The following is a 25,033-nucleotide window of genomic DNA, read 5'->3' on the forward strand; positions in this document are numbered from 1 at the left end:
AGATTGTTTTGACCAAAGTGCCATTCACATCGTACAGAGCAGAGATGTGAATGTGTATCAGACGCATGCGTGTTTTTCCATCTTTATTGAGAAGAGCATGCAGAATGAGTGACTTGTCTATTCTTACACACTTGTCTGGGAGTCAGACAAATTGGAAAGTAGTAAAAAGTTAGATTTCCTTGAAAGTCTGATAGGACCAGAATACAGTTTTAATGTTGCATCTAGTAGGTAAGTTCCAGCGGGGTGCCAGCCAAGGACATGTTAAGTTCGCAACATAGCCAAGGCCAAGCTAAAAACATAAGACTAAAAATACATTCCTAGAAACGATAGAACTATCATCTATTCTATGGTATATGCGAAATATATCCATTTTACGTTTCCATTATGTTTTTTTCCACCGCATTTATGAGCACTTACCTTGCAAAGAAAGAATTTTTAGAACAAAAAAAAAAATTCTGGAATCTTCTGCTTCTTTCATTGAAGCCTTTTTGTCTCTACTGCAGTGAACTGAGTCATGTTGATATAGAGTCATACAACTATAAACATTTAGTCCAGCAACCAGTAAAAATTCCCATTTTTTTTCCCGATTCAGCTAGCCATACATACTAAAGTAATGTTGACCAAATCGGCCATTTTTGGCAGGACTGGATCTAATATGGATTGGGGCCACTTGACCCTTGTCTGATGGTAGATGCTGGGGAAGAAAAGGATTTGGGCTCTCAATTCCGAGCATATTTATGCTAGTTAAGTTGTTCATACATGGATAGATGTAAACCAAAGAAGACTTTGGCTGACAGGTATCTAAATCTAAAGTATATAGTAAGTTTATAGAGGACCTTTTACCACCTCCACCCACTCCAAGTCTTTGTATCTTTCATTAGATGATATTCCACTCATTATGGCACAGTTGCAATTTTTCTCTAGCCCTCACCGTTCCCCAGCAATCATTTATGTTAGTTCCTATGCTCAATACTGTGACATGGGAGGTCGCCTCTACGGCATAAAGACAGGGACTATCCATCTGACAGTGGAGATCATAAATGTACTGGAAATAACTGCAGTAATTGCTTGGAAATAGTGGGACCTACAGAAAAAATTCCAACTGTGCCAGGATGAGCAGACCAGCATCTTTTGAAGGATGGAAAGAGTTGGAGTTGGTGGAGGTAGTAAAAGTTCCCTTTTAAGAGCCCTTGTTCTCAATATAAGATGGTCTGTCATGGCTTTTATAGAATCAAGGAATCTATTCTGTTCTGTGGATCCAATGTCTATATCTAGAAGGGCTTGATCGATGAAGCTTAAAAAAGGCCAGGATAATGCACTCCAAGCTACAAAGCAAGGGAATGGAGTTCAAAAAGGTATTTTATTGTAAAAATTTGTCTACAGACTATGTAAATGTGTGTCAGGACCTTTTCATCAGATTCTAAACGCATTTTTGGATCTCATGAGGGGGTCCTAGACCCAAAACATGGTATTTATAGATAGGTTTGTACAATAATTTTTTGAAATACATTCTTCCTGGCTTTGTACCTTTTTGTAAGATGCATTCGTGACATGACATATCTCTGGAGTGGTTGGAGGTACTGCCATGTATTTGCCAAAAAGCTGCTGTGCTATTACACAACAGAATAAGGTGAGCACCATCTTGCTTTGGGATGACTAGGGGGTTCCCTCTTATGTTTAGAAATTCTATGGAAGGAAGAGCCTTTTACCTCTCCTTTCTTTTGTATACACTTCTGTGTTGGCTCAAAAAACCTGACATGTAAACTGCATGTGGTTTTTTCTTTAATGGACTATACACATTAAGACTATGGTCACATCTGTGTTGGCTTCCAACAGAAATGATGGCCATAAAAGTTCTGCAAGGCAAGCCCGACTTTTTCAGCTGGTCATGTTAGTGAGAAAATAATGGAAGTCCGACTGAACCCATTATAGTCAATGTAGTCATTCAGATGTGAACGCACTCTAAACAAGTTTATTCGGTACAATTAGGCCTTATTTGCATGGCCGTTCCATTTCACTAAGGCCCAACGTCCATGAAAAATGGCTTTGTTCATTTGTGCAAGTCCAAGGACCATGGAACGCCTGTTTTTGAAATGGACATCACATGGCTTTTATAGAACCAAGGAATAACATGACTCCATTTATCTCCATTTTACCGGGAGAAGATAGTGCAGGTCAATTTCTTTGACGTCCGTGAAAAATGGGCCGTCACAAAAACAGCCTTGTGAATAGACATCTTGAATTCAATGTGTTTTCAAATCAGCCATGTGACGGACACTACAAACATGGTCATCACTCAGCTGTATTACATTGTCGTGTGAATAAGCCAAGTGGATGAAGGCTATTCACATTATCTAGATGATACATTGTAATGGACCATCAAAATATAGGTTACTTATTATAACTGTCCGTTTTTAAAGATCCCTCCTTATACTATAATGTAATGGAGACCATTTGGTGCAAGACGGCCAAGAACAATGGTCATTTTTCACGGCCATCATGCGCCCAAGGAACATCCATTTTCACAGATTACTGATACATTTCAGTGTATGGAGGGATCCGTAAAAACAGCCAAAAATGGGACATGACCTATAATTTGAGAGTCCGTGACAATGGACCTTAAAAATAACAGTCATGTGAATAGCCCTCATTAAATTAATGCTGCCATTTGACATCACTTAAAAAACAAAAAGGTCGTCACATGGCCAATATTCACTGCATTCACACAAAGGAAGTGCAAAACAGCCCAGAAAATCATCCATTTTTCACAAGCGTCTTGCACCCAAAGGGTATCCATTTCATGGATCCGATTAGCATTTCACTGCATAGAGGGATCCCTAAAATTGGTCAAAAAATTGACATGACCTATATTTTGATGGTCCATGATAATGGATGATCAAAATAGAAGTCATTTGAATAGCCCCCTTGTCCTGGATAAAGGGAAAGCCCTACACTAATCTAAACACTTTTCCCCTCCTACTTTCTAAATAATATAATTAATAAAAAATGTCTAGTCACCCATATCCCTGGGGCAGTCATGTGACCTCCCCAGGGGCATTTGCTGGTTATCCGGTGAAGATCCGTTTCCTCATTTCCAGAAACGGATCATCACTACTACTACTTACTTTCCAGGCTTCTTCATACGGGACAGCCCCTCCTTCTTTTCTGACTGCCGCCGCTTCTCCCAGCTTCTGCTGATAATCCACCTCTACTTCACTGCTCCCACGTCTGCGCAGTAGAGTTGGATCATTGATGCAGAGGACAGAGCAATGCTAGGACTAGAGTGCGCACCAACAGTCAGAAAACAAAGAGTGGCCGTCCCGCAGGAAGGAAAAGAAGTGAGTATATAATGGAATCAGGGGTTAAGTATAGAAGATACTCAAGGGCTTCCATTTTCAGGGATCCCCCATACATTTCATTCTATGGAAGGATCTATATACACGTCCAGAAATAGGAGATGACCTATATTTTGATAGTCCGTGACAATCGACCATCAAAATAATGGTCCCATTCACTGACAGTGGAATTACTATCGCCCGTTTCCCCTGTCATGTGGATGTAGCCTTGGAGTTTGAGTTGTTTAGAGCTCAAGGTAGAAGACCAATGATTTCTGTCAAATTCTTGTTGGCCTTATACTAGTCACTCGGACATGTAGAAGGAGGAATCCAGCGCCAACCAGGCGGTATAAAATATAACTTTTATTTTCTCATTAAAAAATCATTCCATGGCAACCCAAGGGTCATAGCAGATGACAAAGCATTATAAGCATGGGCAAAGTTATATTTTATAATTTGTTAGTTATATTTTGGCCGGTTGAAGTCCACCTGCATCCGAGCTTCCCAGGAAAAGGACTGAGATAAGGGGTGAGCTGGATACATACTATAGACTTTTTGTTATACTAGTCACAACCTGGTTTATTTTTTGAAAGAGAAAACAAGAACAAAACACAAAAAATAACACATATTTGTACAACTGACTGTTAATTTACATAAAAAATTACTAACACCCAAATATTGACTATTCTTCAAAATATATCTGGTTTTTATATCTTGTCATTGACCAGACGGAGATAAAACGCAGCCAAAAATATGAAATGTAGAGAAAAAATATTTTGTGTACTCAAATCTCATTGTTTAAAAGAAGAAAAAAAAGACAAAGGTTTTGTGCCCTTTTGTACATGCAGTTTGTGGTTTATTCCTTGGGATTTGTGGGTTTGGGTGTCAGATTTTCAAGCCACAAAAAAAACCTGCAATGTTTTGCCAGTTCTAATCCTGTTCTCTAGATAATATGTGGTTAAATCTTGGCCAAGGATCTGATAGACTTCTTTCAAGACAATTTTTGTGCGACACTTTAATTGAACTTAATTAACTGAATTTATATACTATAGTTATAAAATTGGAATTACAAAATTTTTCATGTTGTTGCCACAGATGATGAAGAGATTAGCAAATGGACTGAGTAACCCTTGGTTCACATATGCATTTGGTAATCTGTTAGGGGAAACCGCATAGGGACCACCAAACGGACTACTGAACGCATTTGCGTTTTTTGTTGCAGGTTTTGCTGTGGATTTTTGAGTTAGGAGTGAATTTAGCAGAAGAAAATTGTCTATGAGCTTCTTTTATATTTTCCTTTTCAAGTCACTCTTGACTTTGGCTCAAAAAACCGCAACAAAATCTGCAACAAAAAAAGTTGCGTTTCCACAATGTGGGGCAACTACCACAAACCACTACCTTTGCAACTGGAAAAACATTAGCAGGGTGATCTTCCTATAGGGCCATCATATATGGCCAGGGGCAAAGTGATGTGTAATACATTATAGGACCAAAGTAAAAAAAAAAAAAAAAGTTTTCATAATAAAAGTGGAAACTCTTGGAATAGACATGATCCCAACATGACCATGAAATGGGACTCATAAAAGTTGTGTAACACCATCTGAGAATAAAAAAATCTGAAAAAAATACAGTACTGCAATGAAATTATATTGTGCATATAATGAGTAGAGAGGAGCAAATAGTACTCGATCGAATACTTGTATTGGTCCAATACCAGGCAGGAAAATTCCATTGAATGCTACTTCCTGAACTTGGAGGATCCAATGTGTCGAACTTTGGTTTTCATGGAAATTGGAACAACATTCCCATTTTTTCCCATAGACTATAATGGTATTCGATATTCGATCAAATACTACTCACTCATCTCTAATAATGAGTATATTCATTGAGTATCACGCAGTCAGTATACAGGATATAAAAAATAAACAACTCCGTGAAAATTTCTGGGGGGGGGGGGAGGGTTGATGAAGTAAGCAAAAGTAGATGTCACTGGTAATAAAAAAAAAAGCTGCCAATGCATCACATTGTTATAAATAAGTGTTAGAATTTTTGCTTCTATTTACCAAAATATACTACAGCTAATTAATACTTAACTTTTAATTATATTTGTTTGCTAAAAATAGTTAATTAGCTATTAATGATTTATATAAATATACAGTTGATTCATTTTTAGGCAGATTTTAATATTTAGATACTATAATATGGGATAAATCTAAAAAAAATGCTAATTTTTGATTCTATTTTTTTATTTTTTTTCTTCAAAGTCTAGTGATCACATAGCACAGTGAGAGGTTTATGTTTATGTTTTTTTTTAGAAAACAATAAACTTAGGTTTTTAATAACTAACATTTAGTCATTTGTTTTCTATATAGGTTGACGGGGTAAATCCAATGATTGTAAGGACGAGACTATAATACGGAATACGATATAGCGCTATCTCTTCTATGAAGTCATGTAACATTTGGGAAGGAAGGGAATTTATGATTAATGAACAGAATGACATTTCTATTCTCAGAAAATCCATATTCTGTTTGGTAACATGATTAATTTAGTCCTAATATTTTTTTTACATTTCTTTTTCAGCTATGTCACATATTTGTCATAATATGGCATCGCAAGCGCACGGAGTGATATTTGAGAATGAAGTTTAATAATCACTAAGCTGGCTTTGAAAAACGTGTAAATTATTAAAATAGACATTGAGATGAAGCAGCCCTACAAAGATTTTTCCGTAATTTGTATTGTTATATTTTAACCAATGTAAAAATATTTTGTCAGTGGAAATGAACTGAAGAGCTGTTGACAATGGCTCAAAAAAATTACATTTCCAATTTAGCATAAAATACTGTTGTTAAAAATTTGAAAAAAGTAAAAATTTTAGGACATATATTTTTCAATTTTTTTTAATATACAATGGCTCAAAAAATTACATTTCCAATTTAACATAAAATAATGTTGTGAGGGGCAACACGGTGGCACAGTGGTTAGCACTGCAGGCTTGCAATGCTTGAGTCCTGGGTTCGAATCCCGCCAGGAGAAACATCTGCAAGGAGTTTGTATGTTCTCCCCGTGTTTATGTAGATTTCCTCCCTTCCTACAAAGACATACGGATAGAAAAAAATGTACATTGTGATCCCTATATGAGGCTCACAATATACATAAAAAAAATTACTGTTGTTAAAAAGGTGAAAAAATGTAAAAACTTTAGGACATATATTTTCAAAAATATTTTTATATACAAATATTTTTATGTATAAATTCTGCATTATGTCAATTAAAAATCTGTATATTACATAGGATAAAAACACATTTCAAATTTTTATTTTTTTGCATTGATAAAAAAATTTTAAAAAAAATTTAAAAGAAATTTCAGAACCAAATCGGAATACATAAAACGTCGGATTAAATTTTTAAAAATATTTAAAGAAATTCCAAAACCAAATCAGAATACATAAAATGTAGGATAAAATTTTAAAAAATATTTAAAGAAATTCCAAAACCAAATCGGAATACATAAAATGTAGGATAAAAAAATGTTAAAAATATATAGAAAACAAATCAGAATACATAAAATGTAGGATAATTTTTTAAAAAATTTTATAGAAATTCCAAAAGTAAATCGGAATACATAAAATGTAGGATAACATTTTTAAAAAAATTTATAGAAATTCCAAAACCAAATCAGAATACATAAAATGTAGGATAACATTTTTTAAAAAATTTATAGAAATTCCAAAACCAAATTGGAATACAGAAAATGTAGGATTTCAGAAGAAAGCAATTTAATAAAACTACTAATTTGCTGATTCATTTAGACAATATAGATCTAGAACCTTGGCCCAAGACATTATTGTCACTGTTGAGTTATAGCAGGTTGACTTGAAACTGATGTGGGTAAAACAGGAGGATTAGGAAAGAATAAACGAAGACTGGGTTGTGCTAGGGAACAGCTGCAATGCTTGTATAATACGCCCATTGCCGCATGCATGGATTAGATTACCACTACACACTTCGATTGTGTGGGTCAACTAAGTTTCACAGGCAGTCTACGTGATCTGGCTGCTACACTACTTATGTTACAACTACAAAGGAAGCAAAAAGGATAAAATCCCATCAAAAACATGAAGGACATGCACAAGATATGAGAGCAGGTGACTCAATTGGTTGAGCTTTAACCACATACCTCTTTTCCCTGTCAGGATCATCCAAGATAGAAAGAACAGTGGAAAAACAGGGAGGAAATTTAAATATGCAAATCAGGCATTAGTTGGGTTGTTTGGATTGTGCATTAGCTTCATGGTAGTGAATAGTGATAGAAAAGCCATCATCTTGTTTAAGATGTCATCACAAACCATTTTCATATATCAAAAAAATATCATGTCATCTTAACGAAAAAGGTAGAAATAAATTATATCATGTGTTGGGGAAAAAATATTAGGATTCCAAAAAACCTTGAGATTTCAAATTATGATGTGGGGGTAATTGATAGAAAAAATATTGGAGGTGAAGATGTAAGAATATTAAATAAATAGAAAAAAATACACCTGGACTTTTACGTTTTATACCAATTTTCAAACATTATGCAAATTATTTAGAACCAAATTGGTAAAATTGTTTGTTCTTGTCTAGGTCTGTGAAACATTTATTTGACAAACATACAAAACAGACAAACCCATAGACCCATAGAAAAAAAAATCTAAAATAAATAAAATACCAAAAACATTTTGACAAATTTTTTTTTACAAATTTTAATTTTACAAACTTCTATTACAAAAGATTGATGGTCCAGTGACAGAAATTCAATTTCTGATCACTCCAATTTCAACCAGCATAAGAGAATTAAGAGACGTCTATATTCTAGAGACAGCTCTAGGACCCTCGTATAGGTTAGAGACAGCTCTATAACCTTCCTATATTCTAGAGACAGCTGTAGAACCAGCCTATATTCTAGAGTCAGCTCTAGAACTCTCCTAAAGGCTAGTGTCAGCTCTAAAACCCTGCCTATATGCTAGAGAAAGCTCTAGAACCATCCGATAAGCTAAAGACCGTTCTAGAACCTCCCTATATTTTAGAGTTCAGCTCTAGGACCTGCCTATATTCTAGAGACAGCTCTAGAACCATCATATAGGCTAGCAATAGCTCTAGGACACACCTATATTCAAGAGACAGCTCTAGAGCTTATCTATATCCCAGAGACAGCTCTAGAACCTTCTATAGGCTAGAAACAGCTCTAGAATCTTCCTATATTCGATAGAAAGCTCTAGCAACTGCCTATATTCTAGAGAAAGCTCTAGAACCTGACCACAAAAAATATCCACAATGGGTAAGCTCTCACCTCGGCATGATGTTCTTCATTTTGCTGGAGTACTTCAATGACAAGCTCTGCCAGTCTTATTGTGTCTTCTAACTTTTTGGCAGGTGTTACTAAGCGACCTACATTTTCTGAAGTACAAGAAGATGAATTAGAACTTCAGTCCTTGGGATGCATGTGGCTATTTCTCTGGTTAGTCAAATTCCAGGATATTTGACAACTGTTTAACATCATGCAAGATTTCAAAAAAAGGCTAAAAATTAATCCGAAATATTAAAGAAACCATAAATTTACAATTATTTATTGAATTACATAAACAGTGCTCCAGCTTTCTATTCTTACTTGTATATAGGTTTGTCGCTTTCATGGTATTAATGTTGGTCTACATACTGTAATTTAAATGCATATATGAATTGCATATATTTTTAGAAATTTCTAGTGAATGTCTAATTTTCCAAATTGGATATTTTTAATTGTGATTTTTGATTTTTTAAGACATCTCTAGGGCAAAATATCCAATATACTTATAGAATGTATAATTGATATTAATAAATTTAACTATTTGTAATTATAGATAGGATTAGGAATTTTTTCCCCAAAATATTACCACTTTTAGTACTTGACTATGTCAGGAGTGGGCGATTCCTAAGCTCAATTTACCCATTTAAATACTTGATGCTGTACGTGCCCAAAATATATTCTATGATGGTCCTATTACTTTATTTCCAACTTGTAGGCTACAGGAATTACAGTCGCCATTTATATTTATAAATTTTAGATATTTAGAATTTTTGTTGTGCCTTGTTTCCTATGGTAGACAATCCGAATTAAAACTTTTACAATTGTTTTCTCCATTCAGTTACAGACCTAAATTCAGAATTTTATGGGCTTCCTGTTACTTTTGTGGAATACGGGGTTGTATTAATCACTCGCTGACTTACCCTTCATTCACATCTGCGTTCGGTATTCCATTTGGGGAGTCCGCATGGGGACTCCCAAACAGAATACCGAACGCAACTGCAAGCGGTGTCCCAGTAAAGGCACACGGACCCCATAAACTATAATGGGGTCCGTGTGCTTGCTGTGCGGACATGCGGACAGAAAAGTAGATTTTGAACTACTTTCCTGTCTGCATGATCCCTGCGGAGATTTGGTGGCAAGTATACGGACCCCATAACAGTCTATGGGGTCCGTGTTCTGGCACGCCGCTTCCTCATGCGGACTCCCCTGGATGGAATACTAACGCAGATGTGAATGAGGCCTTACTGGGCAGTTGACAATTGACTTTCTACTGCCATGGAAGCTGCCATGATGCAAATTCCTCCCAGCCTGGTCTCTGATGGGGGCTAGGAACCTGCATGAGCTGCCAGAAGATCCTGTATATTAAGAGGTTGTATTATTCCTATAACTGGGGCTATTGGATCAGTCCCATATACAAGATAAATTAGAAACAAAAATGGAATGTCTAATGGTCTAATACGACCTTGTGTTGGGGAAAAATGTTTAAAAAATAAATACAAAATTTAAGACTTTACTTAGGGGACATTCACACTACCATTGGTGACCATCAGCAGTCTCCGTAGCTATTGTCCATTACAAGATTTTAGCAATGGATACTAGCTGAACCGTCAGTAATCCGTCAAAATTTCCATTCATTTCAATGGGATTTTATCTTGTGTCCGTTTAGACCCAAGTCCATTTTTTTCCAGCGGACAAAATAATCCTACATGCAGGACTTTTCTGTCCATTAGAAAAAACGGACGGCAAGTGTCCGTTATTGTTTTAACATTGAAATCTATGGCCAACGGACTTATAACGGACATAGCCATCAGTTACTGTCCGTTTGTGTCCATTATGATAGGTGTCCATTTTCTGGGTTTTTAACGGAATCCAACGGTACAGGTTCTACAGGTTCTACAGGTTCTAGCTCCGTCCTTGCCATACAAAGCTATATGTCACCTACATAAAATTTTTGTAATGGAAAGAGAAAACTATTTTTAAAAAATAGTATTTAAAAAAAAATAAGGAGTCAACCAATGAGATTTAAGCTTATTTTTTATTTTTACAAGTCTGGTACAGGCAACGTTTCAACTTTTTGTCTGCATTAGCTCTTATACACGATGCTCATTAGGACCAAAAAGTCAGTTGCCTTTAAGACTTCAATTAGCCAATTAGCAGCTGGAGCACTGATATATCCAAAACATAAAAATTCTATTAATAAAACATTTCAAACTTTATTTGAAACTCATAAACATTAACATTGTCATGCAGAATGTTATGTAATAACAATGTTATTTTGTGCTGACATTCAGATTGGAAAATGCTGCTGGTGCCAGACAGATCTAGACAGAAATGGACATATCGAGAGGAAGTGCTTGGAAGCCGATGTTGAAACTAAGCTACGTTAACCCCTAAAACGCTGGAAGAGGACAGCGAGACTTTGCGAGTCCTTCCAGTGCCGAAGGGGTTAAGGGAGAAGAGGTTGGGGGGGGGAGGGAAACTAGGCTAAGACAAATCAAATGAAGTAAAGCCGATACAGTACTTGGAATCGGTTTGAGCCTTTGATTTAACATGTTAGCCTGGGTTTGATTGGGTGGAGGCACAGGTGATGGCTTTGGTTTAGGCCGATGAACTGGTCATGCATGGCAGAGAAAAGAGTACAAAAGTAAGGAGGAGTGAGATTATACACAAAGATGACAGGACCAAGCGTGTCAAAGAAAAGACAGTGGCGGTGACAAAATAAACAAAATTGCAGATCATCTCGGCAATCGCTAGTTACATAACAAACTACTATGTCATAACAAACTACACCTAGTCATACTCAAACGCCACAAAACGTACAGAGGTAGATTTATGAAACCATTAGAATAGGTTCTTAAGGTTCAAGGTGCTGTAACCCCGAGTGTGTATACAGCTGGTTTTCATAAATGTCCCTCATGGAGTCTTCTGGAGGGGCAGGATGCTAGAACTAGATGGAGTGATATAGTTAGCATTGGATTTAACTATATCCCTATGAAGATCATTGTGAATGTTGACACTTGCGCCATTCACAATAAATCTTATGACACAACAATAGACAAACAAATATTTGTTGTGGGACATTTCGGAGAGTGGCCGGTTGCCATGTGTATCTTCATGAGACTAAAAAACCGGGCTTGGCTGTCGGAAAGAGGAATTCCTGATACAAAAGATTGTGTCTCGAACTAAAAATCTCTTCCCAAAGCAAGTGTGTTTTCCAAATTCTGACACGACACTCATATAGAATTTGGAATAGAACATTTCATACATAGTTACATAGTTGATGAGGTTGGATAAAGACATTAGTCCATCAAGTCCAACCTATACCCCTACAATCCCTACAGTGTTGATCCAGGGGAAGGCAAAAAACTCCATGAGGCTCATGCCAATTGCCCTATTTCAGGGGAAGAAATTCCTTCCCGACTCCAAATCTGGCAGTCAGTATAAAAACCCTGGATCAACGTGTCCTTAAAATCTAGGAAATAGTTGGTTAGGAAATGGTATTTTGATTCAGTATCGGGCCGATGAAGTCAGTAACCCATTGGATACAACCCTTAGCAGAGTCTACGTAGTATCAAGAACATGGCAACTAAATATGAGGACATAGACATTACCTATAGCATGGTCAGTATCAGACTGGCCCACCGGATAGTCCACTCTAACACAATAAAGGTCCAAGCGGAAGATACCCAAATTTAATGGGTATTATGGACTATTTCCAATGATGTTGGAATCATTTTATTCGGTGGGCCCGGGGAACCTTAGCTTGACCCTGGTGCTACTCATTGGTCAAATAGCGTGGCTTGAGACCACCAGAGTGTCTGATTCTTCTGGATTGTTGGGAACCATTATTGTGTCAAAACTTGGGACTGCTAGAGAATCCTCCAACACTCCCGTGGGCCAGTCCAACCCTGGTGGTGATCCTATGCTACTATACTAAAGTTTTCAAAATATTATGCAGGAAATAATAAAATCTAAGAATATTTGGCATAGTGACACACCGCTCGTGTTAGTTTATAGCAATTTTACACACATTGCACCAAGATAACATACAAAGATGTCATACAAATACAATATGTCTCGCTATTAGGTACAGGGTTATGTTTGTGACTCATATCACACAAGGACTGTGTGCCGTCACTATGGATCAGTAGCGCCATGTATAGTAACTAGACAAGTGAATATAGTGCAGTAAGGAGATGTTTTGTGTGTGGTGTTCACATGGCAGTGTCCTATAGAAGGACTGTTTTAGTGCATTAAGTGCATGATATTTGACATCCCATAGAACTATTCAGTAACGTGGTTCCAGTTTGTCCACCATACTTCAATTTGACCTTATAAACTCTCAGTTAATGTAAATATTCTCCTCTAGGGACATCCCCCAGTGCAGAATACAGCACCTCACTGAAGTAGCAGATGGTCACATTCGGAAAACTTCGTATACTTGGAACCATAAAGAAATAAATGCTAAATACAGTTTAGGGTGTGTAGATATGTGTAACCTCAAAGCTTCAGGAATTCTGATATTCTATCTATCTATCTATCTATCTATCTATCTATCTATCTATCTATCTATCCATCTATCATCTATCTATTTAGCTATCTTTTTACAGTATCTATCTATATATCAATTATCTATCTCCTATCTCCTATCTATCTATCTACATCATGTTTGGATAACTGAAAGTTTTTTTTATTAACTTCATTATTATTATGACACCTGCACTTTATGTAGATAATAAGATTTGTATTAATTCGTCTTTTGATGATTTTTTTACATATTTGCACCGGTCACTTTATACTATTTTATTATGTATGCACTGTACTTTGTATGTAAACTATGACATTTGTATTTATTCATTATATTACCATTTAATTGTCAATTAATGGAACTAATTCCCACAATCCACTATAAATATTTGTTATTTACACTTTGTTCACTTTTGGCGATATGGTGTCAATGAACTGAAATGTCAAACTGCTTAGCTAAATAAAGTCAACTTCTTTTTTCACCATTTAGTGGAGTGCTATCTATCTATCTATCTATCTATCTATCTATCTATCTATCTATCTCCTATCTATCTATCTATCTATCCATCTATCTCCTATCTATCTATCTATCTATCTATCTATCTATCTATCTCCTATCTATCTATCTATCTATCTATCTATCTATCTATCTATCTATCTATCTATCTATCTATCTCTCATATCTATCTATCTATCTATCTATCTATCTATCTATCTCCTATCTATCTATCTATCTATCTCTTATCTATCTATCTCCTATCTATCTCTCATATCTATCTATCTATCTATCTATCTCTTATCTATCTATCTATCTATCTATCTATCTCCTATCTATCTCTCATATCTATCTATCTATCTATCTATCTATCTATCTATCTATCTATCTATCTATCTATCTATCTATCTATCTATCTCCTATCTATCTCTCATATCTATCTATCTATCTATCTATCTATCTATCTATCTATCTATCTATCTATCTATCTATCTCTCTCTCTCTCTCTCTATCTATCTATCTATTTATCTATATCTTATCTATCTATTATCTATATAACCATCTACTGTATCAATAGTTCATATTTATAGGATAATACAAGTTATAAGCACAGTATTAAGAGTCCATAACTTGATGTCATACAATGATGGATTTTACAATGAAAGCTTTACCGAGCACGTGGCATAAATATTATTTTTCACACCGCTCCACTTTAATTTTCAAGATTTTCCATATTGCACTACAAATTACAAGCTCAAACTGCAGCAGTTGTTACTGTGACCCAGGAATTTGTCTTATATCCCTTTGTCTAATTTAAACATGTAGAACATCTGTCACTATTCAAAATGTGTGCTTTCTAATTGTTTCCTGCTTCTTTAATTATTTTCAACGTGAAATACTAGTGGTTCTCATATTGTGGCTTGAATCAAACAGCATCGAACCATGCCAGCTTCACCAAATATGTTCTCTGCTCTCCCAAATGTTAGAACGCAGCGATCAGAGTGTGACCCATCTGTCATACAGTTTGTAATATCAGCAAAGCAAAATGATTTAGAGATGAAAATAGTATTCTTTACCGAGCGAACACACAAAACAAGCTCCGACTCTGTCAGTCTGAGGGCTGTATGCTCATGGTGACTAGCACAAATATTATCCCTAGGGCTGTCCATGCATCTGTACATACAGGTACGATCTAGACAAAGACCAAGGAGGCCGTAAGACACTGTTCACTGTCTTATATGATAATAAAAAGTCAGCAATTGAGTTTTAAAGTGAAAAATAGCAGCATGTATTACATTATACCATGCTGTGGATGATGCAGACTTATGAATTGTAGTCAAATGTTGTCATTTGAAAATACATCTCATCCTGCAAAACATAAAAAACAAGCCCTCATATGACAATGGAAAGGTTTGCAAGTAGGGATGAGCCAGTCTTGAGATTTCAGGATTGATCTTAAAATCTGATTTCCGATCATTTTCCAGCTGATCCCGATCGTGAAATTTTCTCGATCGCCGATCGGAATCCGATCTTTTCTGATCCCGATTGCTAAACCCTAGTCAATGTTTCTCTATGGGAAAAGTCACTTTTAGGGTTGAGCTGATCTTGAGATAACCTCCGACCTCGATCCCGCTGGAAAAGATTGGGATCGGAATTCCGATCGCGATTGTGAAATTTACTATCCGATCTTTTCCGATACCGATCGCTCAACCCTATTTACAAGTTATGGTTCGATGACTCCTCTTGGATCACTGAAATCCTTCCCCATCTCTCTATCCAACCCCCTTTCTTTAACGATCATTACATTTAAAAAAAAAAAAAAAATAGTAAGTAAAAAAATTTGGGGAAAAAAGTTACATGCAAAAAAATCACAGTGTTGTCACCGTCCAAAATAGGCGGACTTTCAAGGCATTACGATAGGTTCAAGGCTGCAAATTTGAACCTACACTGACATTTTTTAAGGCTCCACGTTGCGGAAATGCAACTTTTTTTGTTACAGATTTTGCTGCAGTTTTTTGAGCAAATACCAGGAGTAGATTGAGCAGAAAGTATATAAGAACTAGCTTTATATTTTCCATTCCTATCTGTAGCCATTCTTGGCTTTGGCTTAAAATACCGCAGCAATATCTGCAACAAAAAAAGCTGCATTTCCGCAACGTGGGGCCTCAGACTAAATGAGTTTTTTTTTAAACTTCCACCTACATCCACTAGAATTCTGATATAGTTTGTGCCAAGAACTGTCATACATGTTCACATTTTTTTGATTATTTTAGACACTTTTGTGCTTTGTCCAATGGGGGTATGTGAGTTAATAGAAACAAGGAGTGGTCTAGCTCCTCTAGGGAAATGACTCATGTGTCAAAAACAATTTGCTCAAACTGAGCCAACAAATATGTGATGTAAAGTTATACCAGTCTGAAGATGGGTCAAGTTTATCGTCTAGCATGAGGCACTGTGATAAATCTCAGGCAGTAAGCCACACCTATAGTTAAGTTATCAGTTCTCTTTAGTTAGTTGCTCAGACGAGCAGGAATTTGTTTTATTTTTGCCTGAAGTTAAGGCTGTATTTTCTTTTGCTCATTTGTGCCTGAAGTCAAGATTTATTTATTTTCCTGTTTTTTTCTTTCTAAAAACCGCTTCTACCGAACTAACTAACCCCCACACTTTATATTTTTGTTATCTCATTGAGATTAATGAATGTATACTATTTCTAACACTTCCATAAAGAGACCCATATTATAAGGGAACAGGGGGAAGCTAGTGGCTTGGTTTGGTATGAAAGACAAACCAGAATACCTTCTCTAAAAGGAAGAGAGCCGTCTTAACACAGCTGTTTTGGGTTATTGCCCCTTATCAGTTGCCTGCAAAAGCAGTCTCCCCATATGAGTACCCCATATGACCCAAGTCTATGACTTCTCACCTAGCCAGCCTGATAAGGTGCAATGAACCTGAAACAGCTGTCTGCAGATGTGTCTCTCTTCTTTTGGAGGAAATATTTTGGCTAGGTTTTAACCCCAAATCATGTCTCTAGGTATCTATAGGAAGCTGCCATCCAAAGGATAGTGCTAGAGCACTTTTTTACTTTTATATGTCCTGGTCATTTGATGTAGGTCAGAAGCACGGCCCATTTCATGGCACAGCAATTGTATGTCTACTCGGTAGAGTAAATGTTTGCATACCATTAGATCTGTAATGCTGGCCATACACATAATATAGGGCTAAATGATCATGAGCAGGCAGCTATCTCTACTGATACCCCCATATACATGCAAGCTGGGCCATGTCTGCATGTGTCCTGAAAGGTATAGGGGAGAAAGCTGTGGCCAAATACCTCTGATGGTGGCTTATCTTCTTGAGGGTAAATGGAAAGGGCACTTGAAATAAAACTCGGGGGAGAGTTGGGAGAACCCCATACACATTAGGGGGAAATCAGCAGGGTTGGCCATTAACCATCTAATATATATGTTGCCAGCCTATATGCATGAGGCTCTCTGACTGCGGCAAGCTAAAAGTAATAATAATCTAAGCTAAACAATTAAAATCCAGGAGATATCGGTGATTCTCTGCGCTCCATCCACTAACACCCTGTCCTTGTGTTTTCGTACATTAGAGACGCTCTATATTAATCAGCTCACACCTGTCCTCCGGGAAGGATAACTCCACATAACTTGTTATAAACACACTGACACATTACATTCATGGAAATATTCTTCTTCATGGAGAGGAAAAACCCTCCGAGGTTGGACTATCAGTAAATTAGACGAGATATTGTATTTCACTGTATTATTCTGAAGACCCAACTGCAATATAGTCCAGGCGTAAAGTATGTATGTAGAGTATAGTTCATCATTCTGTAAAGTCAGCTATGGTCATACAATATCAACAGAAAGACTGATAGGTTAGCTGGGAAGTCTGAAAAATTCAATAACTCCCATCGAAAATTGTCCAAAAATCAAAGTCTTCTGCTGGGTCTCGATGGGCTCTTCCTAGTCAGACAGTCACGTTTTTTACATCCATTTAATGGATGCATAAAATGGACACAAAGAGATAGAGACAGATGGCTATCCAATGACATACACATCAATGTTAAAAAAAACGGATCTGTTGGTGTCCGTTTTTTGGAACACACAAAAATACAGTATACTATGTTTGTGTGTCCTTTAAAACCCAGACAAAAACAGATCCGTTTTTTTTAACATTGATGTCTTTGCAAACAGAGAGCCATCTTTTTTAGAGATGAGCGAACACTAAAATGTTCGAGGTTCGAAATTCGATTCGAACAGCCGCTCACTGTTCGAGTGTTCGAATGGGTTTCGAACCCCATTATAGTCTATGGGGAACATAAACTCGTTAAGGGGGAAACCCAAATTCGTGTCTGGAGGGTCACCAAGTCCACTATGACACCCCAGGAAATGATACCAACACCCTGGAATGACACTGGGACAGCAGGGGAAGCATGTCTGGGGGCATAAAAGTCACTTTATTTCATGGAAATCCCTGTCAGTTTGCGATTTTCGCAAGCTAACTTTTCCCCATAGAAATGCATTGGCCAGTGCTGATTGGCCAGAGTACGGAACGCGACCAATCAGCGCTGGCTCTGCTGGAGGAGGCGGAGTCTAAGATAGCTCCACACCAGTCTCCATTCAGGTCCGACCTTAGACTCCGCCTCCTCCGGCAGAGCCAGCGCTGATTGGCCGAAGGCTGGCCAATGCATTCCTATGCGAATGCAGACTTAGCAGTGCTGAGTCAGTTTTGCTCAACTACACATCTGATGCACACTCGGCACTGCTACATCAGATGTAGCAATCTGATGTAGCAGAGCCGAGGGTGCACTAGAACCCCTGTGCAAACTCAGTTCACGCTAATAGAATGCATTGGCCAGCGCTGATTGGCCAATGCATTCTATTAGCCCGATGAAGTAGAGCTGAATGTGTGTGCTAAGCACACACATTCAGCACTGCTTCATCAAGCCAATACAATGCATTAGCCAGTGCTGATTGGCCAGAGTACGGAATTCGGCCAATCAGCGCTGGCCAATGCATTCTATTAGCCCGATGAAGTAGAGCTGAATGTGTGTGCTAAGCACACACATTCAGCACTGCTTCATCAAGCCAATACAATGCATTAGCCAGTGCTGATTGGCCAGAGTACGGAATTCGGCCAATCAGCGCTGGCTCTGCTGGAGGAGGCGGAGTCTAAGGTCGGACCTGAATGGAGACTGGTGTGGAGCGATCTTAGACTCCGCCTCCTCCAGCAGAGCCAGCGCTGATTGGCCGAATTCCGTACTCTGGCCAATCAGCACTGGCTAATGCATTGTATTGGCGTGATGAAGCAGTGTGAATGTGTGTGCTTAGCACACACATTCAGCTCTACTTCATCGGGCTAATAGAATGCATTGGCCAGCGCTGATTGGCCGAATTCCGTACTCTGGCCAATCAGTGCTGGCCAATGCATTCTATTAGCTTGATGAAGCAGAGTGTGCACAAGGGTTCAAGCGCACCCTCGGCTCTGATGTAGCAGAGCCGAGGCTGCACAAGGGTTCAAGCGCACCCTCGGCTCTGATGTAGGAGAGCCGAGGGTGCACTTGAACCCTTGTGCAGCCTCGGCTCTGCTACATCAGAGCCGAGGGTGCGCTTGAACCCTTGTGCACACTCTGCTTCATCAAGCTAATAGAATGCATTGGCCAGCGCTGATTGGCCAATGTATTCTATTAGCCTGATGAAGTAGAGCTGAATGTGTGTGCTAAGCACACACATTCAGCTCTACTTCATCGGGCTAATAGAATGCATTGGCCAGCGCTGATTGGCCAGAGTACGGAACTCGACCAATCAGCGCTGGCTCTGCTGGAGGAGGCGGAGTCTAAGATCGCTCCACACCAGTCTCCATTCAGGTCCGACCTTAGACTCCGCCTCCTCCAGCAGAGCCAGCGCTGATTGGCCGAATTCCGTACTCTGGCCAATCAGCACTGGCTAATGCATTGTATTGGCGTGATGAAGCAGTGCTGAATGTGTGTGCTTAGCACACACATTCAGCTCTACTTCATCGGGCTAATAGAATGCATTGGCCAATCAGCGCTGGCCAATGCATTCTATTAGCGTGAACTGAGTTTGCACAGGGGTTCTAGTGCACCCTCGGCTCTGCTACATCAGATTGCTACATCTGATGTAGCAGTGCCGAGTGTGCATCAGATGTGTAGTTGAGCAAAACTGACTCAGCACTGCTAAGTCTCTGCATTCGCATAGGAATGCATTGGCCAGCCTTCGGCCAATCAGCGCTGGCTCTGCCGGAGGAGGCGGAGTCTAAGGTCGGACCTGAATGGAGACTGGTGTGGAGCGATCTTAGACTCCGCCTCCTCCAGCAGAGCCAGCGCTGATTGGTCGAGTTCCGTACTCTGGCCAATCAGCGCTGGCCAATGCATTCTATTAGCCCGATGAAGTAGAGCTGAATGTGTGTGCTTAGCACACACATTCAGCTCTACTTCATCAGGCTAATAGAATACATTGGCCAATCAGCGCTGGCCAATGCATTCTATTAGCTTGATGAAGCAGAGTGTGCACAAGGGTTCAAGCGCACCCTCGGCTCTGATGTAGCAGAGCTGAGGGTGCACAAGGGTTCAAGTGCACCCTCGGCTCTCCTACATCAGAGCCGAGGGTGCGCTTGAACCCTTGTGCAGCCTCGGCTCTGCTGCATCAGAGCCGAGGGTGCGCTTGAACCCTTGTGCACACTCTGCTTCATCAAGCTAATAGAATGCATTGGCCAGCACTGATTGGCCAGAGTACGGAATTCGGCCAATCAGCGCTGGCCAATGCATCCCTATGGGAAAAAGTTTATCTCACAAAAATCACAATTACACACCCGATAGAGCCCCAAAAAGTTATTTTTAATAACATTCCCCCCTAAATAAAGGTTATCCCTAGCTATCCCTGCCTGTACAGCTATCCCTGTCTCATAGTCACAAAGTTCACATTCTCATATGACCCGGATTTGAAATCCACTATTCGTCTAAAATGGAGGTCACCTGATTTCGGCAGCCAATGACTTTTTCCAATTTTTTTCAATGCCCCCAGTGTCGTAGTTCCTGTCCCACCTCCCCTGCGCTGTTATTGGTGCAAAAAAGGCGCCAGGGAAGGTGGGAGGGGAATCAAATTTTGGCGCACTTTACCACGTGGTGTTCGATTCAATTCGAACATGGCGAACACCCTGATATCCGATCGAACATGTGTTCGATAGAACACTGTTCGCTCATCTCTAATCTTTTTGTATTTGTTTACGTTAGAGATGAGCGAGTAGTACTCAATCGAGTAGGTGTTCGATCGAATACTACGGTATTCGAAATACTCGTACTCGATCTAGTACTACTAGCTGTTCGAAGTTAAGATTCGATGCAAAACCAGCGTTGATTGTCAGAATGCTATACAGTCGGCCAATCAACGCTGGTTCTTCTCCTACCTTTAGAAGTCTTCTCCCTGCGCAGCGCTCCCGCATCCTCTTCCGGCTCTTCATTCACTCTGCCAGGCATCGGACCTGGGCAGAGTCGACTGCGCATGTCCGCTTGTAGTGCATGCGCAGTCGGCTCTGCCCAGGTCCGATGCCTGGCAGAGTGAATGCAGAGCCGGAAGAGGACGTGGGGATGCTGAGCAGGGAGAAGAATCCAGCCCGACCCTCACTCATGGACTTGGTAAGTAGAATTTGATCGAATGTTGCGTACCCCTGAAACGAGCATTTCCCCCCATAGACTATAATGGAGTTCAAAACCTGTTCGAACAGTCGAACAGTGTGCGGCTGTTCGAATCGGATTTCGAACCCCGAACATTTTAGTGTTCGCTCATCTCTAGTTTACGTCCATTTTTGGCATCCGATTAAATGGATGAAAAAAACGTGATCTGAAGACAGCCTAAAATCTATCCATCCTCTCCTATATAAATGCTCAACTCCAAAAACAAAACAAGACAAGACTCATCTGTTGGTTGGACCCTTGGGCTTCTAAACCAAAAATATTCCCAAAAATACAGTCCATGAGATGCCATTCTTAAGGCTTTACATAGATATGACTGATATGGTAGTAACTAAATTTTGCTGTGCCTTGGACTCTAAACCAAAACCCCAAGTAGTCTGAGACACACTTGTGAGTAGTGACCATTTGTCGTATGTGACTCAGTTGCTCTCCTTAAAGCATAAGAGAAGCAGTTTGGCAAATTTCACAAGACTAATAACCAGGGGCATTACTGTAGGGGTTGTAGAAGTTGTAGTCACACCTAGACCTTAGGGCCTCAAATTATATATATATGATGCTTTTTTGTTTGTTTGCACCTTACAAACACTGGATATATGTATATATTCTATATATGTTTTTTCTTATTTTTTTTATTTTTTATTTTTAAAGGGGCTGAGCTTCAAAACCAGATACAACAACTAGAGATGAGCGAACAGTGTTCTATCGAACACATGTTCGATCGGATATCAGGGTGTTCGCCATGTTCGAATCGAATCGAACACCACGTGGTAAAGTGCGCCAAAATTCGATTCCCCTCCCACCTTCCCTGGCGCCTTTTTTGCACCAATAACAGCGCAGGGGAGGTGGGACAGGAACTACGACACTGGGGGCATTGAAAAAAATTGGAAAAAGTCATTGGCTGCCGAAATCAGGTGACCTCCATTTTAGACGAATAGTGGATTTCAAATCCGGGTCATATGAGAATGTGAACTTTGTGACTATGAGACAGGGATAGCTGTACAGGCAGGGATAGCTAGGGATAACCTTTATTTAGGGGGGAATGTTATTAAAAATAACTTTTTGGGGCTCTATCGGGTGTGTAATTGTGATTTTTGTGAGATAAACTTTTTCCCATAGGGATGCATTGGCCAGCGCTGATTGGCCGAATTCCGTACTCTGGCCAATCAGTGCTGGCCAATGCATTCTATTAGCTTGATGAAGCAGAGTGTGCACAAGGGTTCAAGCGCACCCTCGGCTCTGATGTAGCAGAGCCGAGGCTGCACAAGGGTTCAAGCGCACCCTCGGCTCTGATGTAGGAGAGCCGAGGGTGCACTTGAACCCTTGTGCACCCTCAGCTCTGCTACATCAGAGCCGAGGGTGCGCTTGAACCCTTGTGCACACTCTGCTTCATCAAGCTAATAGAATGCATTGGCCAGCGCTGATTGGCCAATGTATTCTATTAGCCTGATGAAGTAGAGCTGAATGTGTGTGCTAAGCACACACATTCAGCTCTACTTCATCGGGCTAATAGAATGCATTGGCCAGCGCTGATTGGCCAGAGTACGGAACTCGACCAATCAGCGCTGGCTCTGCTGGAGGAGGCGGAGTCTAAGATCGCTCCACACCAGTCTCCATTCAGGTCCGACCTTAGACTCCGCCTCCTCCGGCAGAGCCAGCGCTGATTGGCCGAAGGCTGGCCAATGCATTCCTATGCGAATGCAGAGACTTAGCAGTGCTGAGTCAGTTTTGCTCAACTACACATCTGATGCACACTCGGCACTGCTACATCAGATGTAGCAATCTGATGTAGCAGAGCCGAGGGTGCACTAGAACCCCTGTGCAAACTCAGTTCACGCTAATAGAATGCATTGGCCAGCGCTGATTGGCCAATGCATTCTATTAGCCCGATGAAGTAGAGCTGAATGTGTGTGCTAAGCACACACATTCAGCACTGCTTCATCAAGCCAATACAATGCATTAGCCAGTGCTGATTGGCCAGAGTACGGAATTCGGCCAATCAGCGCTGGCTCTGCTGGAGGAGGCGGAGTCTAAGGTCGCTCCACACCAGTCTCCATTCAGGTCCGACCTTAGACTCCGCCTCCTCCGGCAGAGCCAGCGCTGATTGGCCGAAGGCTGGCCAATGCATTCCTATGCGAATGCATACTTAGCAGTGCTGAGTCAGTTTTGCTCAACTACACATCTGATGCACACTCGGCACTGCTACATCAGATGTAGCAATCTGATGTAGCAGAGCCGAGGGTGCACTAGAACCCCTGTGCAAACTCAGTTCACGCTAATAGAATGCATTGGCCAGCGCTGATTGGCCAATGCATTCTATTAGCCCGATGAAGTAGAGCTGAATGTGTGTGCTAAGCACACACATTCAGCACTGCTTCATCAAGCCAATACAATGCATTAGCCAGTGCTGATTGGCCAGAGTACGGAATTCGGCCAATCAGCGCTGGCTCTGCTGGAGGAGGCGGAGTCTAAGGTCGGACCTGAATGGAGACTGGTGTGGAGCGATCTTAGACTCCGCCTCCTCCAGCAGAGCCAGCGCTGATTGGTCGAGTTCCGTACTCTGGCCAATCAGCGCTGGCCAATGCATTCTATTAGCCCGATGAAGTAGAGCTGAATGTGTGTGCTTAGCACACACATTCAGCTCTACTTCATCAGGCTAATAGAATACATTGGCCAATCAGCGCTGGCCAATGCATTCTATTAGCTTGATGAAGCAGAGTGTGCACAAGGGTTCAAGCGCACCCTCGGCTCTGATGTAGCAGAGCTGAGGGTGCACAAGGGTTCAAGTGCACCCTCGGCTCTCCTACATCAGAGCCGAGGGTGCGCTTGAACCCTTGTGCACACTCTGCTTCATCAAGCTAATAGAATGCATTGGCCAGCACTGATTGGCCAGAGTACGGAATTCGGCCAATCAGCGCTGGCCAATGCATTCTATTAGCCCGATGAAGTAGAGCTGAATGTGTGTGCTAAGCACACACATTCAGCACTGCTTCATCACGCCAATACAATGCATTAGCCAGTGCTGATTGGCCAGAGTACGGAATTCGGCCAATCAGCGCTGGCTCTGCTGGAGGAGGCGGAGTCTAAGATCGCTCCACACCAGTCTCCATTCAGGTCCGACCTTAGACTCCGCCTCCTCCAGCAGAGCCAGCGCTGATTGGTCGAGTTCCGTACTCTGGCCAATCAGCGCTGGCCAATGCATTCTATTAGCCCGATGAAGTAGAGCTGAATGTGTGTGCTTAGCACACACATTCAGCTCTACTTCATCGGGCTAATAGAATGCATTGGCCAGCGCTGATTGGCCGAATTCCGTACTCTGGCCAATCAGCACTGGCTAATGCATTGTATTGGCTTGATGAAGCAGTGCTGAATGTGTGTGCTTAGCACACACATTCAGCTCTACTTCATCGGGCTAATAGAATGCATTGGCCAATCAGCGCTGGCCAATGCATTCTATTAGCGTGAACTGAGTTTGCACAGGGGTTCTAGTGCACCCTCGGCTCTGCTACATCAGATTGCTACATCTGATGTAGCAGTGCCGAGTGTGCATCAGATGTGTAGTTGAGCAAAACTGACTCAGCACTGCTAAGTCTGCATTCGCATAGGAATGC

General features: G+C 40.2%; 1 protein-coding gene across 10 annotated transcripts in view; it reads right to left on the reverse strand.

The window, feature by feature from the left end:
- CADPS (calcium dependent secretion activator) overlaps positions 1-25,033 on the reverse strand; it is a 306,702-nt gene that overhangs the window by 85,969 nt on the left and 195,700 nt on the right. For 6 of the 10 annotated variants that reach the window (XM_075287333.1, XM_075287331.1, XM_075287329.1 and 3 more), the window contains 2 exons: positions 11,189-11,278; positions 8,671-8,777 (listed from right to left, as the gene is read on the reverse strand). In XM_075287333.1, the coding sequence (XP_075143434.1) occupies positions 8,671-8,777; positions 11,189-11,278 (197 nt within the window). The remainder of the gene's footprint in view (positions 1-8,670; positions 8,778-11,188; positions 11,279-25,033) is intronic. The other 4 variants (XM_075287332.1, XM_075287335.1, XM_075287334.1 and 1 more) reach the window with 1 other exon arrangement.

Source organism: Leptodactylus fuscus, chromosome 9 (genome assembly GCF_031893055.1).
Source record: "Leptodactylus fuscus isolate aLepFus1 chromosome 9, aLepFus1.hap2, whole genome shotgun sequence".
In the NCBI taxonomy this organism is placed as follows: domain Eukaryota; kingdom Metazoa; phylum Chordata; class Amphibia; order Anura; family Leptodactylidae; genus Leptodactylus; species Leptodactylus fuscus.